Genomic DNA, 27,853 nt, shown 5'->3' on the forward strand with positions numbered 1-27,853 from the left:
CCCAATTTTTTTCCGATCTAAAAATGATCGTAGGTGAGTTGGACTGTTGGAGACCATTTTGTCTTCAAAAAAAGTCAACACTCTACTATAGTATATTTCATGCCTGCAATTTTTTCCTCGCACACTTCAGAAAACTAGTCTACTAATTGTTTAATTGTGCGGTTTACACAGCAAAAAAAGATCATTGATCATGCTAGCTAAATAATTGTTACTGTACTCACGAATCTTATGACGAGAATTGGCAGCATCAATTTTCTGCACTGTTGGCGCAACGTCAGGCGATTGCTCAGTAATGTCAGTGTCATCTAACTTTTGTTTTTTAATGAATCGGTCCATGTTAGCAGTAAAAATACATTTAGATTTAAACTATATTGAAAATTAATGTGTACGACCCTGTACGGTCTAACAATGGAAATGGAAATAGTATGATGGTAAACAAATGCAACAATTAATAACTGCATAGTGTGCATGCATAGCATGGTGCAGGTACGCAGGTTAGGCGTGATTCAGTCCTGGTCGATTTTGCCCTAATTTTTTTAATCATTTTTTTTTCTTATTAAGTTGGCTGGCCCTTGCGGAACCCTTGGGTTCTATGGAACCCAGGTTGAAAAACACTGTTCTACAGTTATGTGGCCAGCATGATATCACATTGCAGCACAGAGTTTACGAAGCAACACGGAATCTTCCCATTGAAGTGATGCCTATTTTTCTGCTTGCATTTTTACATGCTGAAGAACTGCTAGTTTGGCATGAACTGAGACAAGTGACAGGAGATCACTCTGTCATGTGGTGGTAGGACTCAAACTGCTGGATCATACACCTTCTCTGGCATCTATTAAGCCACTGAGCTGCTATGCCTCTCTTTTAAGTGCAGGAACAATACAATATTTGAATTATCATGCTTTGAGTGACTTTTGCACATAGCTTAGATCTGTGCACTTCAGTATTTCAGATAAGTGGCAATACGGGGAAAAAATCTCTACTCAACCTATGGTAGACCTCAACTTAGAGTCCAGAATTTACATTGTAAATCATGACTGGCCCAATTGTATGACTTTTTTTGCAGTAATCATAAAGCAAATACAATGGTTGTTAAGCAAACACAGTGATCATTAAGCAAATTCATTGTCTCCTGTGGATGTTTTTTGCAGAAACCAACAAAAAACATTGTAAATTGTGACTGGGGAACACTGCAACTAGCCATAAAATTATAGCCAAACCACCATCAGAATAATGGAATAAGGTTCATAATTAACTTTTGGGAGACTCCACTATAACTTCAACTAGTCATTAAGTCCTTTACATTTGTCCAAGTAGAAAAGATATTCCAAAGAAAATACTCTGATTGGTATTCCTCAGTGAGGATGAAAATAGACTATAAGCCATCCTTACCCCTTTAACTGCTTCTGCTTATTTTTTTCTATTTTTTGCTTCCAACCACGTAGTAATTATTAATCCAGTAGAGGACCATTATCCATTATGTTATTATATTTTGACAAAGAATATGGGCAGTAGCAGGAGAAGGAGGGAAGGATGTAGAGATAGAGGCCATGTAAAGGATGTGCAACCAACTGCCTAACCTTAACGGACCTCTCATGCCTACATGATCTCACCCAGTTCACATAGCCAGGATGATTTATGACAGTATCCCTGACTGGTATGTGATCTCATTTAGGTTGTATCAACAGGATGTTATTAAGGATTTGATGGAGAATTAACCAATAAAAATGCTGTTACTTTCTTCTACCTTTTGTTGCTTGAAAACTGTATGAAAAGCAAATAACACTGCAAAGGCTATCTGACATCTTAGCATCCTGCCATGACTCGTCTCTAACTCCATCAGAAGGAACTGGTATTTGATGGCCAAGATTTAGGATAAAAAAAAGACTTTAAACCATCATTATGATTTTCTATTTCATCTCTGTTATGATCAAGCATTATGTACAGATCATGGTCACAAACAATGAATCCATAAATGATAGGAGGGAAGAATATTTAAGATGCAAAGCACAATTATGATGTCAGAGATATAAAACTTCTAGTGCATTTGTGAAACCATATTGGAAATGAAAGTATGACTTACCTAAGCAAATAACATGCATATCATTTGGTGGTTCTTTACAAAGCCTTATCTGAGTTCTTTTTTTTATTAGCAGGAGCCCAAACAACTACTGGCACAAATGCCATCCTACTGTATATCTTTTAATGGATCATTTATATCTTCTACCTTACGGAATTGAAACTTTGTTATAAACATAAGATTGACAATGGAGATTAGAGTAGCAATCTCAGTAGAGTGGGGTTAGTAGCTCAACCAAATTTGAGGGGGGGGGAATGAGTAGAGGAATAAGAAGCTAATCAAGAGGAGAATGCATAGTAACGGAACATGTAAACCAACAATTAATGAGGCCTGAAGATCAACAATGTTATTCTTAAACCAATAACTGCTTTATTGAGATATTATCATGCTTCAGCGGAATGTAAGCATCAGTCAGTAAAGGAATATACAAGCTAGCAATAAAATTTAAATCAGTTTATAGTAGCCAAATGAATGAAGAGTGTTTAAGAAACATATACATATTGAGCCCCACCATAAAAAGTTAAAATAGCATCTTATTAATAGAGCATATTTGAAAGCAGACTTTAAAATAATCTATATTTGGCAAATACCCAAGAAATCAGGATATAGCTATAGAATTCATGATAAGATTAAGGCAACAGTTTGAAAACATAGTGTGGGATTCTTGGCAAGACAAAGAAAATCTCAAGAGAGATGTGGAATGCAAAAATATTTTAAAGATAAAACTAGATTTGAAAAAAAAAGAAAGTGAAAAATAGAAATGCATAATAGTTTAATCTATCTCCCAAACGTGACACCGACTAAAAGGATTCTTTCATAACAAAACCATCTGTAGAATATAATAGAGGAGCTTTTTGGAATGTTATTATCTAAATACTATATGTCCAAAAGTAATAAAATATACATTATTAATAAAAGACAATATAACATTTACTTCTGGTTGAGTTCTGTGCTGTGATATGTTCTTCTGAAAACAATATGTTGTTTTAGAAGATATTAGAAAAGACATTGTTAATATATTAGAGAAAAGTAAAAATGAAAAAAATGACATTGAAATGATACTGTCATTAGTATATTCTTGCAGCTAATTACCGGTAACAATAACTGAAAAACTCCATAGAGACAAAACCTAGTCTTTCCATAGCATTTAACGGATTTTTAAGCCATTTATTGCTAATAATTCCTAGAAAATCCAATCATAATTTATTTATAATACAAAACCACAAATAAAAACCTAAATGCCTATATTAATTGAATGTTTCATTTTTACAACAAATTCTTGTGTTTGCTGCAGAATTTATCCTCGGATGTGGGGTGGGGGGGAGGGCAGAGGAGAGATTTTCAAAATCCTAATAAAATTATCTTTACAAGGCTATACAGTGATCCCTCGATTATCGCGAGGGTTCCGTTCCAAGACCCCTCGCGATAATCGATTTTTCGCGATCTAGGGTTGCGGAAGTAAAAACACCATCTGCGCATGCGCGACCTTTTTTCATGGCCGCGCATGCGCAGATGGTGGAGTTTGCGTGGGCGGCGAGGAAGACCCAGGGAAGGTTCCTTCGGCCGCCCAGCAGCTGATCTGCTCGGCAGCGCAGCGAGGAGCCGAATCGGGGTTTCCCCTTTGTGTGGGCGGCGGGGAAACCCCGATCTTTGTCTGCTCGCTGCTGCTGCGCTGCCGAGCAGATCAGCTGCTGGGCGGCCGAAGGAACCTTCCCTGGGTCTTCCTCGCTGATGCCCCCGCTCGCCTGCCCGCCCGCCCGCCGCCCGCCAGCAAGAGGGGGAGAGATAGAGAAAGAGAGAGAAGGAAAGAAAGAGATGAGAGAGGGAGGAAGAGAGTGTGAGAGAGGAAGAAGCAAGATAGAGAAAGAGAGAGAGAAAGAAAGATGAGAAAGGAAGGAAGAGAGTGACATCATCGGGTGGGAAAAATCGCGATATAGCGTTTCACGAAGAACGAGATCGCAAAAATCGAGGGATCACTGTAATAGTTTTTCTACATTTAGCACTGATTTATATATTGGAAACTACTTTTAAAATGTAAGCAACACAATTGTACTGTCCGATATATGTCTTCTGTTGCTTCTCTTCATTCTGTCATCAGGCAGAGTCAACATGTTCCAGGTCCCATCCATTAAAGAGTGTTATTGAACGGGATCTGGGAAATAAACCTTCTTTTGTTGCATCCGGTTTCTGGAACACCATCATCCCAGAGATTGATTTGTCCCCACCATGACCTTGTTTAAGAGCTCCTTAAAACATGTCTCATTGCCCAGGCTTGGTGTCAGAGTTGGCATTGGACCCCTTATGATTAAAATGGTCCTTGTTAGATATTGTTGGAAGATTTTATTTCAGTGCCTGTTGCTCTTTTGTATGCATATATAATTGTTTTAATAATGTATACCATCTAGCATCACATATAAATAAATAAAGGTCTTGGGATAGAGGAGGGTATTATTTAATTTATCCTTCATTCCCTTAATCTTATATCCTTTATTCTTAAAAAGGAGCTGTGGTGGCACAGTGGTTAGAATTCCGTGTTGCAGACTGTTCACAGGCAGCAAATCGTGACTGGCTCAAAATTGACTCAGCCTTCCATTCTTCTGAAGTTTGTTTGTTTGTTTATTTATTTATTTATTAGATTTGTATGCCGCCCCTCTCCATAGACTCAGGGCGGCTCACAACAACAATAAAACAATTCAAGACAAATCTAATAATTTAAAAACATTTAAAAAACCCATTATTAAAGCAGACATACACACAAACATACCATACAATACATGAATTGTATAGGCCCGCGGGAGATGTCAGTTCCCCCATGCCTGACGGCAAAGGAGGGTTTTAAGGAGTTTACAAAAGGCAAGGAGGGTGGGGGCAGTTCTAATCTCAGGGGGGAGCTGGTTCCAGAGGGTCGGGGCCATCACATAGAAGGGTCTTCCCCTGGGACCCGCCAAACGACATTGTTTAGTCGACGGCACCCAGAGAAGGCCAACTCTGTGGGACCTAATTGGTTGGGATTTGTGCGGCAGAAGGCGGTCCCGGAGATATTCTGTTCTGATGCCATGAAGGGTTTTATAGGTCATAACCAACACTTTGAATTGTGATCGGAAATTGATCGGCAACCAATGCAGACTGCGGAGTGTTGGTGTAACATGGGAAGTCCATGATTGCTCTCGCTTGGGAAGTCCATGATTGCTCTCGCAGCTGCATTCTGCACGATTTGAAGTTTCTGAACACTTTTCAAAGGTAGCCCCATGTAGAGAGCATTGGTAAAATGTTGGTAAATTGAGGACTCAGATTGTTGAGAGCAATATGCTGACTTGGTAAACCACTTAGAGAGGACTGATTAGAGTCCTTAGAGAGGATATACCACTATGAAGTGGTATATAAGTCCAAGTGCTATTGCTATTAAGATTTCAATGACTTGTCAGAATGATATATTTATGTTGTTGTTGTTGTTGTTGTTATTATTATTATTATTATTATTATTATTATTATTATTATTATTATTATTATTAATTAGATTTGTATGCCGCCCCTCTCTGTGGACTCGGGGCGGAACTCTGGAATACGTTTCATTCTTATCATTGCCTTTACTGTATCAACCTTTTTGTATTAACATAATCATATGATTGTCTATATAAATGGATGTTATATAAATCACTTGATCTGTGTATTCTAACAAAAAAGCTAGAATAGCTAGAACTTAAGACTTTTTATAAGCCTGTGATCCATAAAAGCAAATTTCTAGACCATCATTCAAGATCTTAAACTAAATCTTTGTTAAATTAAAATCCTCTTGTTACAAGTTTGTTCTAAAATGCCCAAAGATTCCTGTCTGCAATAAAAGATAGGCAGCAGTTATTTTTCAGAATGATAGGGAAGAATTCATATAAACCTGAGCATTTCTGTATGCTTGTGTGAAAAATTAATAAGACTACATCTTGTCCTCTCCTTCCAAATCCATCACTTTCCATTTGCTCATTTCTTTCTCAATATCATTGGCCTATTGCTGATGCAACTGTATAGTATATATGAAATCCTCAGTTCTTTCCAGGCATTTTCCAATCACATAAAATTTCTGAGCTAACAATTTCTATAACCATGAATGCTGACAAACTCTGGCATACTTGAAATTGTTTTTTGAAACTGGAGCATTCTTCAACATGGGAAGAGCTCATCAGCCAATAGGACTGAGTAACAAAACTTCCAACAGGATCCGCTCTTGCCTGGAAACCCAGTTTTATGACTTGGTCCTCAGCTAAAGGAAGTGTTGAGGAAGTTCCCATCCCAACTGCTGGTTTCCACTAGAGGAGATATTTCAGACCATATTGGAGGTTGTGTGTGTGGCACAGATGACAGGGTTCCCCAGCCAAGTCTGCTCCGGGGAGTGTTCAGACCTGTGGCCTTCTCCCTTTTGACTTAACTGCCCGAAGCCTTCTTTTGTTCAACCTCGATTGACTCTACACTGTATGCTTTTCCTCCACTGCCCAACATTCCACAGGTGCTTCAGAAGATGCTGGAGGAGCAGTCCTAGCTTATATTACTTGTACCATTCTGGCCCAGACAGCTATGGTTTGCCAAGCTCAAGGCCTTGTTGGTTAGGAACCATGGAAGCATCTGATTTCTCCCACTCTGCTCTTCCAGGGATCACTGCTCCACCCAGATCCTCAGTGGTGCCAGCGATTGAGCGGTGAACTATGATACAGCAGGACTTTGAGGACAACATCATCTTGACTATTCAGGGGTTCAGGCATCCCTCTACCAAGATAATATATTCTGCCATCTGGAAAGCCTTCTGTGCCGGTGTTTTATCCAACGACTGTCTCCAACTCACATCCCATTTCCTAAAGTACTGAAATTCTTGCAGCAGGGACTTGTGAAAGGGCTGTCTCCCAACACCCTACGAAGGCAGGTTGTGGCCCTGGCAACTGTGCTATTGTGTGGCTAAGCTGTATCCCTTTTGCACTTACCTTCAGTCAGACGTTTCCTGAAGGCAGTTGCCAACCTTAGTCCAATAATCCACCGTTATCTACTTGGTATCTACCCCAGGTCCTCCAATCCCTTACTGGTCCTCCTTATGAGCTGCTCATAGATGCCTCCCTCTGGCATCTCTCCTTCAAAGTGGTCTTCTCTTATTGCTATCACCTCTGCAAGGCAAATTTCTGAACTTTTTGCCTCATCGGTGCGAGATGACCTCTGCATTTTTCATCAAGATCATGTAGTACTCCACATGGACCCATCCTTCTTGCCAAAAGTGAATTCCACCTTTCACCATGCTCAGGAGCAGATCATTCCCTCCTTCTGAGCCCGCCCTTCCCACCCTTCTGAACATCTTTGGCACACCCTCGATGTCCGTAGGCCCCTCAAAATTGACATCCATAAAACACGATGCTCTTATCACCTCGAGGTTCGACTACTGCAACTCTGTCTACATGGGGCTGCCTCTGAAGAGTGTTCAGAAACTCCAGATCGTGCAGAATACGGATGCACGAGCAGTCATGGGTCTTCCCAAATATACCTATGTTTTGTCAACACTCCGCGACCTGCATTAGTTGCCGATTAGTTTCCAGACACAATGCAAAGTGTTGGTGATGACCTATAAAGCCCTACATGGCATCGGACCAGAATACTTATGGGACCGTCTTCTGCCGCATAAATCCCAGCGGCCGATTAGGCCCCACAGAATTGGCTTTCTCCAGGTCCTGTCGACCAAACAATGTTGTCTGGCGGGGCCTAGGGGAAGAGCCTTCTCTGTGGGGGCCCCGGCTCTCTGGAATCAACTCCCCCCGGAGATTTGAACTGCTCCCACCCTCCTCGCCTTTCGCAAGAGGTTGAAGACCTATCTATGTCGCCAGGCATGGGGCAACTAATGTATCCCTTTTTCTGACCATTAAAGTTATGAGTGGCTATCATTATATAGTATCAATTGTTTTTAAGATAATGGGTTTTAGTTACAGTTTTAATTATTAGATTTGTTTCTGTATTGTTTTACTGTTGTTGTGAGCCGCCCTAAGTCTTCACAGAGGGGTGGCATACAAGTCTAATAAATTATTATTATTATTATTATTATTATTATTATTATTATTATTATTATTATTATTATTATCCGTTAGGATCCTTGGGACTTAAGGTGTCAGCCACTGTAATAGGAAGATGGATTAGAAGTGCCATTGCCATAGCATATGAGGTGGCTGGTCTCCCGTGTCCTCCACGCCTCAACGTGCAGTGCCGCAACTTCTGCAGCTTGGGCAACTCAATGCCCTCTGGAGGAGCTTTGCCAGGCTGCCACCTGGACATCTCCATCCCAATTCATTAGGCACTATAAGATTGACAAGTATGCCTCAGCAACAGCCACTTTTGGCCGCAGGGTACTCCAAAGAGTTATTGTAGCAACTTAATTTTTAACAAACAAATGAACTAACTAACTTGATCGATTGATTGTATATGCCGCCCCGTCCAAAGACTCGGGATGGTTTACAACGTATAAAAGAACAATAAAAAATATCCTAAATCTGATTTTAAAATTAAACTAACTAATCTTTATTTATTTATTTATTACTTAGATTTGTATGCCGCCCCTCTCCGAAGACTCGGGGCGGCTCACAACACGTGGAAACAAATCATAAATAATCTAACAAATTTAAAATTAAAAGATTTAAAAGACCCCATATACTAACAGACATACACACAAGCATACCATATATAAATTAAACATGCCCAGGGAAAGATGTTTCAGTTCCCCCATGCCTGACGGCAAAGGTGGGTTTTAAGGAGTTTACGGAAGGCAGGAAGAGTAGGGGCAGTTCTAATCTCCGGGGGCAGTTGGTTCCAGAGGGCCGGTGCCGCCACAGAGAAGGCTCTTCCCCTGGGACCCGCCAACCGACATTGTTTAGTTGACGGGACCTGGAGAAGGCCCACTCTGTGGGACCTGATCGGTCGCTGGGATTCGTGCGGCAGGAGGCGGTCTTGGAGATATTCTGGTCCAATGCCATGAAGGGCTTTAAAGGTCATAACCAACACTTTGAATTGTGACCGGAAACTGATCGGCAACCAATGCAGACTGCGGAGTGATGGTGAAACATGGGCATACCTAGGTAAGCCCATGACTGCTCTCGCAGCTGCATTCTGCACGATCTGAAGTTTCCGAACACTTTTCAAAGGTAGCCCCATGTAGAGAGCATTACAGTAGTCGAACCTCGAGGTGATGAGGGCATGAGTGACTGTGAGTAATGAGTCCCGGTCCAGATAGGGCCGCAACTGGTGCACCAGGCGAACCTGGGCAAATGCCCCCCTCGCCACAGCTGAGAGATGTTTTTCTAATGTGAGCTGTGGATCGAGGAGGACGCCCAAGTTGCGGACCCTCTCTGAGGGGGTCAATAATCCCCCCCCAGGGTAATGGATGGACAGATGGGATTGTCCTTGGGAGGCAAAACCCACAGCCACTCCGTCTTATCCGGGTTGAGCTTGAGTCTGTTGACACCCATCCAGGCCCCAACAGCCTCCAGGCACCGGCACATCACTTCCACCGCTTCGTTGACTGGGCATGGGGTGGAGATGTAAAGCTGGGTATCATCCGCATATTGATGATACCTCACCCCATGTCCTTGGATGATCTCGCCCAGCGGTTTCATGTAGATGTTTAATAGCAGGGGGGAGAGGACCAACCCCTGAGGCACCCCACAAGGGAGAGACCTAGGAGCCGACCTCTGACCCCCCACTAACACCGACTGCGACCGGCCAGAGAGGTAGGAGGAGAACCAGTGAAGAACAGTGCCCCCCACCCCAACCCCTCCAGCCGGTGCAGAAGGATACCATGGTCGATGGTATCGAAAGCCGCTGAGAGGTCAAGGAGCACCAGGACAGAGGATAAACCCCTGTCCCGGGCCCGCCAGAGATCATCCATCAACGCGACCAAAGCGGTTTCCGTGCTGTAACTGGGCCTGAAACCCGACTGCTGGGGACCTAGATAATCGGCTTCTTCCAAGGACCACTGGAGCTGGAGCGCCACCACCTTCTCGACAACCTTCCCCATAAAGGGAAGGTTGGAGACTGGACGATAGTTGTTAAGCACAGCTGGGTCCAGGGAGGGCTTCTTGAGGAGGGGGCGCACGAGCGCTTCTTTATAGAGTGATGGAAAAACTCCCCTCCCCAAGGAAGCGTTGGTAATCTCCTGGGCCCAGCTCTGCGTCACCTCCCTGCTGGCCGAAACCAGCCAGGAGGGACACAGATCCAGTAAACAGGTGGCGGAACTCACAGCTCCAATGGCCTTGTCCACTTCATCAGGTGTCACCAGATCAAACTCTTCCCAGACAGGTGGACAAGTACGTGCCCCAGTCACCTCGACTGACTCGTTGTCAGTCGACTCTGTTTTACAATTGGAGTCGAGGTCAGCCCGGATCCGAGCGACTTTATCAGCGAAAAACGTGTTAAAATCCTCGGCACTACTCTGCAAGGGCTCCCCAACTCCCCCCTGGTTAAGAAGGGAGCGGGTCACCTAAACAGAGCGGCCGGGCGGGATTCCGCTGATGCAATCAAGGCGGCATGATACGCGCATCTTGCCGCCTTGAGCGCCACTTTGTAAGTCTTAATAAAAGCTCTTACAAGTGTTCGGTCGGATTCAGACCTACTCTTCCTCCATCGCTTCTCTAGACGTCTCTTTTGGCGTTTCAACTCCTGGAGCTCCTCGTTGAACCATGGGGCTCTACGGGGTCTAGCGCCATGGAGAGGTCGCAAAGGCGCAATCCGGTCAAGAGCCCCCGCCGCAGCCCTGTTCCAGGCCTCCGCGAGAGACTCCGCCGAACTGTGGACGAGTGCCTCTGGAATAATCCCAAGCGCCGTTTGAAAGCCCTCTGGGTCCATCAGGCGTCTGGGGCGGAACATCTTCATTGGTTCCGCCTCCCTGCGGGGGAGGATTGGAGCCAGGAAGTCAAGCCGTAGTAGAAAATGGTCTGACCATGACAAAGGCAATACTTCTAAGCCCCTTAGTCTCAGACCATTACTCAATTGCTCGGAAAGGAATACCATGTCAGGTGCGTGCCCTCCCTCGTGAGTCGGACCCTGTACTACTTGAGTCAGGTCCACGGCTGTCATGGTGGCCATGAACTCCTGTGCCAACCCAGAGATTTCGCCGAGTGACGGCAGGTTGAAGTCCCCCAGGACGATGAGTCCGGGGAACTCCACCGCCAACCCGGTTACCTCCTCGAGTAGCACAGGCAGGGCTTTTGACACGCAGCTGGGAGGCAGGTACGTGAGAAATAAGCCCACCTGAACCCCTAAGTCCAACTTCATCAAGAGAGACTCGCAACCCGCAATTTCCGGAGCAATGAGTCCACGCAGGCAAAGGCTCTCCCTGGCTACAATAGCCACTCCTCCCCCCCTTCCCTGGGGTCGAGGTTGATGCCATATCTGAAACCTGGCTGGGCAAATTTCAGAGAGAGGAACACCTCCCTCCGGGCCCAGCCAGGTTTCAGTAATACATGCCAGGTCGGCCTCCTCATCCAGGATCAAATCCCGGATGAGGAGAGCTTTATTTACTACCGACCTGGCATTCAGCAGCAGCAACCTGAGCCCAGGGCCAGAGTTACATTCACCACCAGTACCCAAGATTGGGCTCACAGAGCCAGAACAAGGGACCGTTATTAAGCAATGGTCCCTCGTTCCCCTGGAACGGCTAACTCTGTGGCCCCCGCCTTATCTGCCAATCTAAAATCCCAATTCCTTAAAAACCAATCACTCTCATTCAGACAATCAAAGATACATTCCATTCATCAGCCAGGGGTAATATCTAATGTCCCCAGGCCTGTCGACACAGGTGGGTCTTCAGGCTCTTGCAGAAGGTGGAGAGGTTGGGGGTGGTACAAATCTTTGGGGGGAGCTGCTTCCAGAGGACCGGAGTCCCCACAGAGAAGGCTCTTCTCCTAGGCCCCACCAGACAACATTGTCTAGTTGACGGGACCTGGAGAAGGGCGATTCTCTAGGACATGACCAGTCAATGGTTTCATGTGGCAGAAGGCAGTCCCATAAGTAATCTGGTCCGATGCCATGTAAGGCTTTACAGGTCCTAACTAACACTTTGAATTGAGTTCAGAAACCAATTGGCAGCCAATCTGCTTTGGAAACGGTCTCTGCGTGGGGCTGAGAGGCAAAAGGAAAGCAAAGTTGCTTCCTCCCATATTTGGGAATACCAGGGTTATTTGACAGTAAACAACCATATGGCTCTTTCTTAGTAAAAGTTGATTTGGAGCTTTTTGGAGCCTTGCAAGCAGAGGTCTACAGGTTCAAATCCCGGTAAGGATATGTCTAGCTGACAAGAGCATAACAAGCTCCAAATAGATCTATACTAGGTTCCCTTCCACTTTAGAAATTAAATTAAAAATAATGCAAAGATATACAGTAGTACAGTGATCCCTTGAGTTTCGCGATCTCGATCTTCGCGAAACGCTATATCGCGATTTTTAAAAAAATATTAATAAAAAAAAAACCACTTCCGGGTTTGGCTTCGGGAGTCAGCTGGGAAGCGGCGCGGCTGTTTTAAAAGGTCGCAGCCGGCCTGGGGGGCTTCCCAGCACCCCCCCGAACCCGGGTTGGGGGTTCTGGGGGGGGTGCTGGGAAGCCCCCCAGGCCGGCTGCGACCTTTTAAAACAGCCGCGCCGCTTCCCAGCTGAGTCCTGAAGCCAAACGCGGAAGTTCGCCTTTGGCGTTTGGCTTCAGGACTCAGCTGGGAAGCGGCGCGGCTGTTTTAAAAGGTCGCAGCCGGCCTGGGGGGCTTCCCAGCACCCCCCCGAACCCCCAACCCGGCTCCTCGCTGATGCCCGCCGCTCGCCCCGCCCGCCAGCAAGAGGGGGAAGACCCAGGGAAGGTTCCTTCGGCCGCCCAGCAGCTGATCTGCTCGGTAACGCAGCAGCAGCGAGGAGCCGAATCGGGGTTTCCCCTTTGCGTGGGCGGCGGGGAACGCAAACTCCACCATCTACGCATGCGCGGCCATAGAAAAAAAGGGCGCGCATGCGCAGATGGTGTTTTTACTTCCGCAACCCTACATCGCGAAAAATCGATTATCGCGAGGGGTCTTGGAACGGAACCCTCGCGATAATAGAGGTATCACTGTACCTCTAGATACGAGCTACTCCACATGCGAGTATTCCAAGTTATGAGCCGCGACGCGAGCGAAATTTCTGTTCGACACCCGAGCTCAAATTCGGGATACGAGCTGAGCTTCCACTAGGTGGCGCAAGAATCTCCTTGCTTCCAGTTATCTCAGCGCGAAAAACAAAGTCTAAAGGCATTCGCGAGTTGATCGACTTACGAGCTTGGGTCTGGAACGAATTAAACTCATATGTCGAGGTACCACTGTACAAGACTCCCTTGTTCAAAAACTTTTTAATGCAATGGTACTTGTATGATACAAAAGACTTCACAGTTCCAATAAAGGCTAAACTCTTCTCCACTCCCCACCAATTGCACAATGTTAATTAAGAACAGGCATCTCAGTGTGAAAACCATGTTTTCAACTTTATACTTACCATGAATATTTCCACAGCTTTCTTCATCGCTGTTATCCTGGCAGTTATTTTGGTTGTCGCACATAAAGCTTTTATCAATGCACAGGCCATTTCTGCAGTGAAATCGGTCAGTAGAACACAGCAAAGGATTTGCTGCTGTGGAAACAAAAGCATATTTTATTGAAACTTGCAATTTCGCTTTGATAGACATTATTCCCAAGAGCACTTCCATACCATCTGTGCTGTAATTTTTTACCTCAGAGTCTTTGCTTTCCTCTGAACACTGTAGTGAGCCCAGTATCACAGTTTAGAAGCAGATAAATTGTGAGAGGGACAGTTTAATTTGGCTCATGTATTAGTGAATCAAATATATAAAATGTATAAAGGATTTATAAAGGATTTGGCCAATGAAATATTTATATGAAAGGACAGAAAGATAATTTGACAGAAAGTAACCTCATACTTAACCCTTATTTTAACCACAGTTTCTAGTGCCAGAAAGAATAATAAACTAAAAAGAATTAGCATAAATTCCTTGTTTTGACCTCTGGAAAGTGACACAGAAGTTAAAAAAAACACTAAACAAAGGATATTATGCAAGTATATTATTATTATTATTATTATTATTATTATTATTATTATTATTATTATTATTATTATTATTATATTTGTATGCCGCCCCTCTCCGTAGACTCGGGGCAGCTTACAGCAATGATAAAAACAATATATAATAACAAATCTAATAGTTAGAGTCTAAAATAACAATAATACATTTAAAAAGACTAAAAAGCAAGAAATCCCAATATATAAAAACATACATACAGTCATATCATACATAAAAAACTACATAGGCAGGGGGAGATGTTTCAGTTCCCCCATGCCTGACGACAGAGGTGGGTTTTAAGGAGTTTACGAATGGCAAGGAGGGTGGGGGCAGTTCTAATCTCTGGAGGGAGATGATTCCAGAGGGTTGGAGCCACCACAGAGAAGGCTCTTCCTCTGGGTCCCACCAAACGACACTCTTTAGTTGATGGGACCCGGAGGAGACCAACTCTGTGGGACCTAACCGGTCGCTGGGATTCGCTGGATGTATACGAATGTATGAGAGTATAAAAAGAAGATACTGAAGGCGCAGGTACTACAGTATTTGACATTAACAGCACACCTCCTTACTTGCACATGATTTAGACAGAAATTATTTTACAAACCTTGATGTAGAAATGTGTCAGTGATTTGAATGTGTAAATGAAGTACGATGCTAAATCTGTAACCTCTAGAAATGAATGTCTTATGTGGTATAAGATTGTGATTTAGCAAAAGGAAAGGTACTTTTTGTCTTTACAAATGATTTAAAAATAAATGCTATGGTTATAAGACTTCACAAAGATGAATGCCTCCAAGGAAGTACTGTATGGTGATATACTTCAAAAATCCAAGGCATGTTTGATAACTATTAAACCAAAGTCTTAGCTAGAACAGGCATATGTAAAAAGAATTTTAAATATAGAATAATCTCCTACTGAAGAATGGGAAATTATGCACCAATTCCAACTATATATGATGATATATGACATGTTCGAAACATTTAAATATATTAAAGGGTTAAATAAGGTCCAGGAGGGAAGTGTTTTTAATAGGAAAGTGAACACAAGAACAAGGGGACACAATCTGAAGTTAGTTGGGGGAAAGATCAAAAGCAACATGAGAAAATATTATTTTACTGAAAGAGTAGTAGATCCTTGGAACAAACTTCCAGCAGACGTGGTAGATAAATCCACAGTAACTGAATTTAAACATGCCTGGGATAAACATATATCCATCCTAAGATAAAATACAGAAAATAGTATAAGGGCAGACTAGATGGACCATGAGGTCTTTTTCTGCCGTCAGACTTCTATGTTTCTATATACAGTGATCCCCCGTTTATTGCGTCCCCAACCATTGCGAACAGGGTACTTCGCTATTTTTCAACCCGGAAGTCAAAAATACCATCTACGCATGCGTGCCGGGCACGCATGCGTAGATGGCAGCGGCTTCCCTGGGTCTTCCCCCTCTTGCTGGCGTCAGCGAGGAGTTTCCCCACCGCCCACGCAAACTCCTCGCTGCCGCCCGCCCTTCGCCCGCCCACGCCGTTCATTCTCGCCGCTTTTGAGCTAAATCCGGGAGCGAATTCGCTCCCGGATTTAGCTCAAAACCGCCGATAGCAAGCGGCAAGGAACGGCTTGTCTCGGCGCTTTCGAGCTGTCAGCTCGAAAGCGCCGAGACAAGCCGTTCCTTGCCGCTTGGTATCGCCGGTTTTGAGCTGAGTCCGGAAGCGAATTCGCTCCCGGATTTAGCTCAAAACCGCCGATAGCAAGCGGCAAGGAACGGCTTGTCTCGGCGCTTCTCGGCGCTTTTGAGCTGTCAGCTCGAAAGCGCCGAGACAAGCCGTTCCTTGCCGGTTGCTATCGCCGGTTTTGAGCTGAGTCCGGAAGCGAATTCGCTTCCGGACTCAGCTCAAAACCGGCGATACCAAGCGCCCCCCGGACCCCCAACCCGGGTTTGGGGGGCTGCTAGGAAGCCCTCCATGCCGGCGGCAAACAGCCGCCCCGCCCCCAATCTTCGGCTCCTCGCTAGCGCTGTGGGAGTAAAAACACCGTCTGCACATGCGCAGACGGTGTTTTTACTTCCGCATCGCTACTTCGCGAAAACCCGCTCGTTGCGGGGGCTCCTGGAACGGAACCCTCGCAACGAGCGGGGGATCACTGTATTCCAACATATTATATTCTTCTATACTAGTTTTGTCTGGTTTAAAACAGTCCAAAAGGCTGAATTTCTTCTAGCATTTTCTTTTGTATATAGGCACATATGCTTTCATACGACTTTGAGGATGAGAAAATTTCATCTGTTCAAGAGGCTACAAAGATGTGTGTATGCGCACACCTTGGAGTCAGCCTTGACTCCTGGTGACAGCCTCCATAGTTCCCTCATTTTCTTAGCTAGATTTTGGAAACATTTTACTGTCTTCTTCCTAGGTTGAAAGGGTATGACTGCCCCAAAGTCAGCCAGTGTAAAGATTCTCAGTTTCTAGGCTGATATCTTAACAACTACACCAAACTAGCCTTCCAGAAAGATATGTACAACAGTGGTAAACAACCACTATTCTCTTCTACTCACTCTTGATCCCAATAAAGAGTTACTCTCCAGTTATCTGTAGTGGGTAATCTTAATTCTACATGTGATTGCTTCCATACTGAATATAAACAATATTTTAAATGTTGATCTGCAATGACTCTTTCTGTGACTAATCTAAACCATTCGTTTGTCAATATATAGAATTGAAACACCAACAAGCAGCATGGCCTGCCATCTTTAACAGCATTCATATTTTATAATTGTTAAGAGATACAGCCCAATCCCAAAGCAAGACATCTTGGCATTCAGAGATTGATTTTGCCTCATAGAAAAGTATATCACATCTTTTAATATAGAAAGAAATGAGATGGAAAGTTGTTTTTTGTTGTTATCCTCTCTGTTATTATTTGTCTTATTATATGTCAAATGCATCAAATTACTTCAAGTTTCAGAAGTGAATTTTCCATCATACCATTCTTCTACTTAGGAAACTGACACTTCATGCAGACACTATCTGACAAAAACTGAAGATTTGTCAAACCCCAGGTTTCTGTCCCCATGCCTATTTCCCCCCCTTTCTCTTCTGGGAGCTTTTGTCATGACCAGGTCCAACTTAGAGGACTTTGAGTAGTCCATTTTGGATTGGCCTGAAGGAGCTCAGAGAATTTAAGCATCTGAGATTGATTCATCTGGAAATTATCAGAAACAGCTGTGCTTATAGTCAGAGATCACCTAGTTTTAAAGCATGCCACATGTAATGAGAACATACCAATGATATTTGGCATGTCTCCTTGAATGCCAGGGGTATTCCCAGTTTTGCTTAGTTTCACCAACATGTGACGTATTTAAGATCCTCTGATAGTCTGGTTTCCTTCATTGGAGGGAATTGTTCACCCATGCTGAAATCTTGACATTTGTGTTCCTGAAAATCTCTCACCTTAAACCTGAACCAACTGATGACCAGGTTTAGTGGATCATGGCCTAACTATGATTCTACCCTTGATTCAGACTTCGGCTGCGGAAACTGCTTACAGGTAAGCTTCCTAGTAATTGCCACTGCTGGGCAGGTGGATTAAAAATAAAATAATGAAATGAAATGAAACAAAATGCTAGAATGAGATATGTAAGGAACTATTACTGAGAATAGCAAAGTGTTTTAAATTCCAGCGGATTTAAACTCAGATTGCCAATTATGCTGTCAGGACATTTGCTTTGCATTCATAAAGGTCTGCTTCAATCTTGCTGGAAATGTCTTAAGCTTGAAACAGCTTGCCCTTTTTCTGTTCATTTTACAGAAACTTGCACAGTATTGTTATTCTTCTATACTTATCAAATTACACAGATCAAATTTACATCAGATTAAATTTACATCATTCTATTCTTCTCTGTCTCTTACAAACCTAACTCATGAAGTTATCAATCTTTATTCAGTAGTTACAAAGTTCACCAGGTACGGATTGTCAGTTAAGCAGGTGTGACTCATGCCCAACTATTATATTACTGTCTCTAGTTGTCAGTTTTTAAACTTTATATTGCTCAACTTAATTTTAATTTTATTTTTCCTTAGATAGTATATTATCTCATCATATTTTATTCATCTTGTGAATTTTAACTAATAATTAATTTTAGTTAACTTATGGTTTTTCTTAATTATTAACTTTATGACAACTTTATAACTTTTACCTTACCACTTTAATTCAATACTCATTGTCCGCACAAATTGTAAGCAAATGCACTTCAATGTTGTAATTACTGGTTCCACAGTCTCTTGATTTTTAAATAATTGCATTTGTTAACCAATCCAATCATATGGCACTTGTCAGTGCTTGACAACATAAAAATAAACCAGATATACAAGTAATAATAAAACTGCACCAAAAATATATAGATGTATGGAAGAACTTTCATGAACCAAAGCAACTTAAGCTAAAACTCATCAGAAAAAGGTTTTATGAATACAAATGAAGGGAAGATGTTTTCTGACCCTTCAAAAGTATATTTGATAATATGGGGGCTGCCATAGTAATATTGCTGATACAAGACAGAACAATGAAGATATTTTATTGTACTGTATAGTTCAAAATAGGGACCCTTTACCATATAGAATTTAGAACAACTGTCTTGAAGTTGAAATGACTTATGAAATGTTTCACATCTCCACTAATGATTACTGCAGGTCTTGGTTCCTCTTGTTAACTTACAAAAAAAAAGTACGGTCATCTATCAAATGTTCTTTTAAAGCAACAACTCTGCGCTCTCCTCTAGCAAGAGATTGTATCCCTAAAATATTACTGTGAATGTGATTAAATCACAGTCAAACCCTCTGCTTTTTCTCCCCTTGCAGCTGCAAATGCACAATTATTTGGGTCACAGCATTATGAGATCTATTCAACCACCTGCAAAAAATAACTTTTATAACTAGCTGCAGGAAAGAACATAGCGATAAAAGTTTTTCTTTTGTAATTTCCTCCTTATCAGAAAATGAGAGAAGGCTATAGCTAAAAAATTCATGATAGCATGCTAACCTCAGCTTAAGAATTCATCAGAACTGGAAAACTAACAGCTGGAAGTCTTGCTTTCTGTATCAATTCCCCATTAAATAACAGGCGCTTCATGTTTCCATCAGTTTTTCTAATTCTAGTTACCATGTTTATTACATACAGAGCTTCCATAAAAGAGATTTCATACTTTTATTGGAATTTAGATACAAATGTTGTGTTAAATGGCTTTCATTTTGCTGGATTCCTCCCAGAATACTATAGTAGATGCCAAGCTAGAATTGGATAGGGGAGAGGAAAGAGTGGGATAAGATTCAAACCTTTTCTATAAGTTCAATGGGTTCCCAGCCCAATTTACCTAACAGGATTATTTCCCCCACCATACTGAGATCACAGAAGATAAGTGAAATTAGTCAATCAAGTCTTCCAATGAAGAGTTTTAAATATTTATCAAGTTTTGTGCAACATTTCTTTTAGATATAGCCTTCAGGCAATGGTACAGATGATGCAACTCCTTTAAGTAGTAGATACTTACTACAATTTTCTTCATCACTGCCATCAGGACAATCTTCAAAACCATTGCATCGGAAACGGCCAATGATACAATGAATTCCACTGGAACATGGGAAGAAAGTGGACCCACATTTAGATTTTGCTTTTGCTGGGGAAGAAGAAATGAAATATTTATAAAACTAATCTATAAAAATAGTCACAAACCTCTCAAATTTATATACTTGACAAAACTCATTAGAAATGTTTTACAACTTGGCCAAGAGTTTGATGTAATCTTTATTTCTGCTTGGATTATCAATGCTGTACAGTTCTGAAAACAATTTTCACTGTGCAGTCTTTGATGCTCTCTGAACTTGGTTGTTTGTTTGCAGACATTTCATTGCCCAATTAAGTAACATCATCAGTGCTAGTAAGAACTTGCTCCCCCATTGATATTCAGTAGCTAGCTCTGGTGGTGTTGGTAGGAGTGTAGTTTTCCCCTTAGTAGTTCTTTGATTAGAGTATTGATTTCTGCCTGTTTTTTGTCTGGTGGTAAATTGCTGCTTGCTAGATATGTGTCCTGGTCTTTTTGTTTTCTTGTTAGCATTTCTGTTGCCTCTTGAATGGGATGGACATATAGTTTATCTTTATGTACTTATTGATGGCTGATTTATTAGCCAATTATCAGATGATTCATCAGATTATTTGTATCAACTGAATACCAAGTTCCTAGAGTTTTTGGATTTAATTTCATTTAGAATGCTCATGGTATCTAGTTACTCCATACTCGGTAGCATTGATGATGTTACCTAATGGGGCAATGAAATATCGGCAAGCAAACAACTGTAAGAATGTTTGTATCTTATTATTTAAGATCTTACAAAATTTTCATTTCACAGAAACTAAGCATGCAAGCATTACTAACATTAATATATGAACTAGTTATTAGTAGGCCTTAAGCATTCTGATTTTCACACTTGGTACTGCTTTCTAGTAAGTATAAGGAGAAGCCAACCTTTTTGTGAATTGCAAAGCTAAGAGAAGATTTTCTGGCAATTGCATAGGAATCTTTGCCAGCTGTATACCTCCAAGAAAAACTGTCTAAGTCTGTCTAACATATCCAAGTTAGCTAAAGAAATATATACTCTGGCCATTTTAATTTCCTCTGTGTGTGTGTGTGTGTGTGTGTGTGTGTGTGTGTGTGTGTGTAAAAGAAAGAAAGGGAAGGAGGGAGAATTATTAATAAATCCCATTTCTATCTAGCCATAAACACACTTAAATTTTGTTCATTTTGCTTTTGCATGCAAAACAACAATATTTACAATTCTTCATTGCAACATTCATTTTCTATGATATTTTTAGACTTCTGATTAACAGTAGTAATTCAAAGATAAAATTTGCACAGACCAATTCACAAATCTACTGTTTCTTGAACAAGGCACATTGATGAATCATATACACAATGTATCTTTCCTGGAAGATGAATTCTCTAAATAGCAATATGCTATCATTCCGTAGTGTTTCAAACTCATACATTTCTCTAAGCTTCTGAACCAAGCTTTATTTTGCAGACCTTTTCGTTTCTTTAACTGGGTATTTTTTTTTAGCATAAACTCACTATTAGATATTAATCCACTTAGATAAGTTGGATGTAATTGAATAATTGTGATTTCCATTGTAATGCAAAGGTGAGAAATTGTGCATGCAGATAATTAAATTCTCCAAGGCCATAATCAGAAACCCAGTTTGCAGTCATGGCATTGAAAACTGCAAAAGATCCAGAGTATATTACATTGGTAAATAGTTTTCTCACACCAATGATGCCCAAGGTAATGAATATTTGGGAGTGATTCCATTTCATACACCAATACCTCAATTCAACCTATCACTATGGGATTCTATAAAGTTAATAACAGTAATTTTATCATTTTATGAGGCTTCAGGACTTAGCATCCAGTATCAAACCATCACTTTGCAATGCTGAACTCCCTTGTGGTATTGCATTTTGAACCTAATTCAGTCCTCAGATAAGAAGTTTTAGGATAGGATTGTGCTGAAGATTTTAAATTCCTTATTTGTCCAAACACTCATCTATTCACATTTTTATTTATTAAGCATGCTCAGCACTCTATCCAATGCTAATGACACTTTGTATATTTTTATATGCAAAGAGGGGGAAGGGGAAATATATTTTTTGCTTAACCAAATTTAGGGTGTTTTCCTGTTTCGGCATTCATCATAATTTTAGCAGTTTTCCCATTGAAATATTATGGCAGACCCAGGGAGAACTTAGTACTGTAATCATAAAAAGAAAGATGAGTTCTGCTTTGTAAAATAGTACAGAATTGTATATGAACAAGTACTTCATTATATATCACATTTTTATTTATTAAGCATGCTCAGCACTCTATCCCATGATAATGACACTTTGTATATTTTTATATACAAGGAGGGGGAAGGGGAAATATATTTTTTGCTAAACCAAATTTAGGGTGTTTTCCTGTTTTGGCATTCATCATAATTTTAGCATTTTTCCCATTGAAATATTATGGCAGGCCCAGGGAGAACTTAGTACTGTAATCATAATCATAAAAATCATAAAAAGAAATATGAGTTCTGCTTTGTAAAATAGTACAGAATTGTATATGAACAAGTACTTCATTATATAAAAAATATTATGAAGCAGGACCCACAGCAACTTTTAAGATTATGACTTAACAAAAGGAAGGAACAAAAATCCAAAATCAAAACAAGTAGTACAATTCTTTATAGAAAACACTTATAAATGCATCAGCTGAGTGCATTAAAAAAAATCAAATAAGTGCCACTTATTTGTGATGTATCAAAATTTAGGGAAGAGGGTCCAAGGACAACTTTAAAGATACAGAAAATAAGCTATAATCATGGCACTTATAATGAAAAATACTTAAAGAAAACACATTTCAAAGCCTCTTCCAAATGATAAAAAGTAGAACTATGAATAAGGACATGTCTGTTACATTGATATTTGTTGCAGTCTTACTGTGTATGTATTTGTGTGTGTGTATAGTGTATGTGTGTTTTTCCAGACATTGACTCTTAGTGTCAGCAGATCAAATCATTTTTCTAAGAGCCAAAAAACCTTCCAAAGCTCTATTCAAACATTATCCCTCTTCTTAATAGGTTTGTTTATCAAATATGGAATTCAAACATAAATCTCTCATAGGACTATCCATCCTTTTCAGAAACAACCAAAGTACATATGCAAAGCAATACTGGGAAGTGAAAGTTTATTATTGTTAAGATTATTTTAAATATCAGGGGCAATAAATATATTTGCTGCTTGCTTCAGAAAAATGGAGCAGGATTTCACACTTTGTGGGATAAATTATTTATACATGAGTAATCTTGTTAAGAAGAAAGTAAGGGATAAAGGTGTTGAACTAAAAGGAACCAAAAGTTTTTACACTAGGAGAAATCTTTATGTGAAAAATGGCTGAGTTGAAAATGACTTAAATCTGGAGCACAGGACCTGGATATAACCTCCCTTATTTATTTCTATAGGTGGATATTCTATATTCTTATCTGTAATAGGGAAACTAATTTAAAAATTTCCTCATGAGTATTCTGTTGAGTCAGCCAATTCTTGAATAAGGCATCAGTATTATCAACCTAGTAGATCCCTTGGTAATGTTTTATCAACTTTATGTTTATTAATTGGATTAAATATGGCATTCAAAATTATTGCAGTTACATTAAAAATTGAATTTGCCAAGAATCTTCATCTTTGAACTTATTTAATTAAACAGGGGAAAGATCTATCGATATTATTTTGTGTGAGCAAAGTTTTAATATTCAATTTGCTTTTTTTAAAAAGGATACTTCATCACATTTGGGTTCTATTTTGATTATTGTTATATTTTATTTTATTTTGCATGAATTCACACAAATTAAGAAAGAAAATATGAAAAAAAAGGGAAGGGCAAGTTCATTTCACCACAGATGAATGTTAGAAAATACAAGGAAGCAGTATTGGAAATCTTGCTTTCCTTCACCCAGTAGACAATAAATCATTTTTAAAATCATGAACAAATTCTTCAATATAATGATGAAACAACCTTTTCTATCAGTGATTTATTTTATGTACTAAGACAAATTCCTTGTGTGTTCAATCACACTTGGCCAATAAAAAATTCTATTCTATTCTATTCTATTCTATTCTATTCTGTGAACTTATGCAAGTTATCTCCTGTTTGGCAACATTTCCTCACAATAAGTTATTTTTCTTCTAATATATGAATATTACATCACTGATTTAGTGTACAATAGAACCTATTATTAAATTTCAGTTAAAATAAATTTTTATTTTTATTTTTAAGATTATACTATTACACATAGTTTCCAGCAACAACTATTAAAATCTAAAGCTTCTTTCAGGTGCATCCTAATACAAGTATTATTATAAGTTTACTTGAATTAAAAACGCAATCATCTAAAAATCAAGAGTCCAAACCTAAAAGAATCCATCATTCTTGCTAAGTAGGTACAGATGTTCTGGGTATTTTATATCCAAAATATATTAGCAAATACAGTGTTCCCTCGATTTTCGCAGGTTCGAACTTCGCGAATAGCCTATATTTTCAAAAAATATTAATTAAAAAATACGTCACGGTTTTTTTCATATACCATGGTTTTTCCCACCCAATGACGTCATATGTCATCGCCCAAACTAATAATTTTTGCAAATAAATAACAAAAAAAATAATTATTATTAATAAATAATTATGTTTATAAATATCAGGATCACTAAGTGTCTTATTCAATGGTGAGTATCAGTAATAATGGTGAGTAAATGGTTGTTAAGGGAATGGGAAATGGTAATTTAGGGGTTTAAAGTGTTAAGGGAAGGCTTGTGATACTGTCCATAGCCAAAAATGGTGTATTTAATTCCGCATCTCTACTTCGTGGAAATTCGACTTTCGCAGGTGGTCTCGGAACGCATTCCCCACGGAAATCGAGGGAACACTGTATAACAATTTCCCAAGACACTGAGTGAGAAATCATCAGTGGAAGACAATTATTTTGTACTACTAACTGTTTCCTCAACCAGATGCCCTCTAGATCATTGGATATCAACTCCCATAATCTCAAAGGTAATATTGGCTGAAATAATGGACACTGAAATCAAAATAAATACAGAGCACCAAACTAAAAAACCCTGCATTTATATTGGAATTATATCAAAATATGGCCTGAGGATATACCTCATAAAGTTCAAAACAAAACAAGCGTAGGCTCTATTATAAGCATCACTCTTAGCTGGAAAGATAACTAATGCCTTGACGGATCACAGCTTAATTAAATTTTATATATTTTGCAACAGCCATTTGCAGAATAATTTTGTTATCCAAGTTGCATCAGGGTAACAGAATATTTCTTATTGTTTTCTCTACATGGCTGTCCAAAAACAATTCCAGCAACTTTACTGGAAAAACATTTGCTGTTGATAAATACTTCCTGCAAAATCAGCATAAGGGTCTTGATATATCTTGGTCCTTCAGATATTTATGACCTAGGTACTGTAAAGCATCTTATAATAAGCTTTTGTTGGCAACAGGATGAGAATGATTTGTTAATGCCTTCTATGATTTTTTTAAAAATACTGTAGCATATAATCTTAGTACAATGGTAGTTTTCCTTTTCAACCCAAGTACTGCCATTTACCAAAAATCTGTAAAATCTAATAATTTAAATATATTTGATAATGTTAAAGATGTTAAACACAATTCCTATGAAAAAACCATCCATTTTTGTTTTGTACATTTATTCAGAGATCATCAAATAAATATGAAAACAAGTAAGCTTCTGCAAACACTGGATGTACATTAAAAGCACAACAAAGAATGTTCTTTCTGTGCCAACTCAGGAAGCTCAAGCTGTTTAAGGAGCTGCTGATACAGTCCTATAGAGGAATCATTGAGTCTGTCATCTGCACCTCTATAAGTGTCTGGTTTGGTTCTGGAACCCAGCAAGATAGACAAAGACTTCAGAGGATAATTAGAACTTCAGAAAAAACATTTGCTACTAACTTGCCTTCCATTGAGAACCTGCACACTGCACAAGTCAAAAAGAGGACTGTGAAAATATTTATAGACAACTCATATCCTGGACACAAACTGCTTCAATTCCTACCCTCAAAATGATGCACTGGACACCAGAACAACTGGACACAAGAACATTTTCCCCCCGAATGCCATCACTCTGCTAAACAAATAATTCACTCAACACTGTCAAACTATTCACTGTCTGCATTACTATTATTATTAATCTTCTCATTGTTCCTATCACCCATCTCCTCCCACTTATGATTTATGACTGCATGACTACACTCTAGAAAAGGTCCAGAGATACTTTACTAGAAGAGCCCTCCACTCCTCCACTCACAACAGAGTCTACGCAACTAGACTTACAATTCTAGGTTTAGAAAGCTTAGAATTACATTGCCTTAAACACGACCTAAGCAGAGCCCATAAAATCATCTGTTACAACATCTTTCCTGTCAAAGTCTACTTCGGCTTCAACCATAGCACATGAGCACACAACAGTAAACCACTCTAAACTCGACTATTATTACACCTTTGCATACCACGAATACATACTTGACAAAACTAAATATTTATCTGTGATTGTAACTTTGTTGTTTGAATCTTTATGATTTATAGTTTCCTAGTATGATTTGATTGCTTATTTGTTCCAAATGACTATCATTAAGTGTTGTACTTTATGATTTTTGATGAATGTATCTTGTCTCTTATGTACACTTAGAGCATATGCACCAAAAACAAATTCCTAAGTCTGTGCTACTATTAATCTTCTCATCGTTCCCATCACCCATCTCCTCCCATTAATGACTGTATGACTGTAATGTCTTGTTTGTATCCTTATGATATCCTTATGATGGATTCTTGATGACTTTATTGTTTATTTGTACCTGGACTATCATTAAGTGTTGTACTTATGATTCTTGATGAATGTATCTTTTCTTTTATGTACACTGAGAACAAATGCACCAAGCCAAATTCCTTGTGTGTCCAATCATACTTGGCCAATAATCTGTTCTGTTCGGTTCTATTCTATTCTATTCTACAGCAAACAAATAATGGTTGCTTAGATTTTTGCAACTCAGCATATATCATCTTATTCAAGTTTAACTTTTCTCTTCTACAACTACAATATTATGAATCTGGGTCTAGCAAGACCCAGAAGCAACATTCTAAAACGAGACATATAAATGAACTTGCAATAGGAGAATTAAAATTTAAAACAGAGGTCATAACAGTTTTACATACAAAAAAAAGCAGCCTAAAAAAGGTCTATGAGTCTGAACAAAGATATCTTCTCTATGGGTCTTGTAATTTCCCCCTACACTGTATATATTCATGTAGAAGTTTATTAATAAATAAGCCAACCCTCAGATTTTGAACTAAAATACCATAAATAGTGTGCCATCTGCAAATAATCCTCAAAATTTTACTTATGTTTTAATTTTCACAATTGGCTTATCTGACGATGACACATTTTCTATGCTATTTTCTATGATATTATGGTTCAAAATATGAAGGTCTACATATATGCAGTTGGCCTTATATCCACTGAATATATGAGTACATTTTAAAAAGAAGAGAGAAAAAATCTAACATATATGCTTGTAGATAAGCCTGCTCCATTTAGGGCAGTGTTTCCCAACCTTGGCAACTTGAAGATATTTGGACTTCAACTCCCAGAATTCCCCAGCCAGCATTCGCTGGCTGGGGAATTCTGGGAGTTGAAGTCCAAATATCTTCAAGTTGCCAAGGTTGGGAAACACTGATTTAGGGAATGTCTTTTGGTGTTAAAAAACTTCTTGGGTTATCTGTAAGTATATACTGTAAATTAAAATCAGATGCACAAAAAGGCAGTTTTTGAAGGATTAAATTTTAATATATTTCTATGACATCTAGTAAAGGGACCTGTGATTGGTAATATGTGACTTTAAGAAATATTTCATCAGGGTTGTGTGGAGTGGAATACAGATTATTTTTCTGCAACTGTGAAGAAAGTAGTCTAGAATTTTCTCTTTCGAATAGAGGAAAAAGGATAGAAAGATTTAAACAGCTTTTTGACTCTGTCACTCCCGCCCCAATACACATCCAGTG

The 27,853-nt window shown here is 39.9% G+C and overlaps 1 protein-coding gene across 2 annotated transcripts in view; it reads right to left on the reverse strand.

Moving 5' to 3' along the window:
* Window positions 1–27,853, reverse strand: part of LDLRAD3 (low density lipoprotein receptor class A domain containing 3) — a 183,851-nt gene that overhangs the window by 70,107 nt on the left and 85,891 nt on the right. The window contains exons 3-4 of one of the 2 annotated variants that reach the window (XM_070734996.1): window positions 19,723–19,848; window positions 13,597–13,731 (exon numbers count right to left, since the gene is read on the reverse strand). In XM_070734996.1, coding sequence (XP_070591097.1) covers window positions 13,597–13,731; window positions 19,723–19,848 — 261 coding nt within the window. The remainder of the gene's footprint in view (window positions 1–13,596; window positions 13,732–19,722; window positions 19,849–27,853) is intronic. The other variant, XM_070735003.1, reaches the window with a different exon arrangement.

This window comes from Erythrolamprus reginae, chromosome 1 (genome assembly GCF_031021105.1).
Source record: "Erythrolamprus reginae isolate rEryReg1 chromosome 1, rEryReg1.hap1, whole genome shotgun sequence".
Classification (NCBI taxonomy): domain Eukaryota; kingdom Metazoa; phylum Chordata; class Lepidosauria; order Squamata; family Dipsadidae; genus Erythrolamprus; species Erythrolamprus reginae.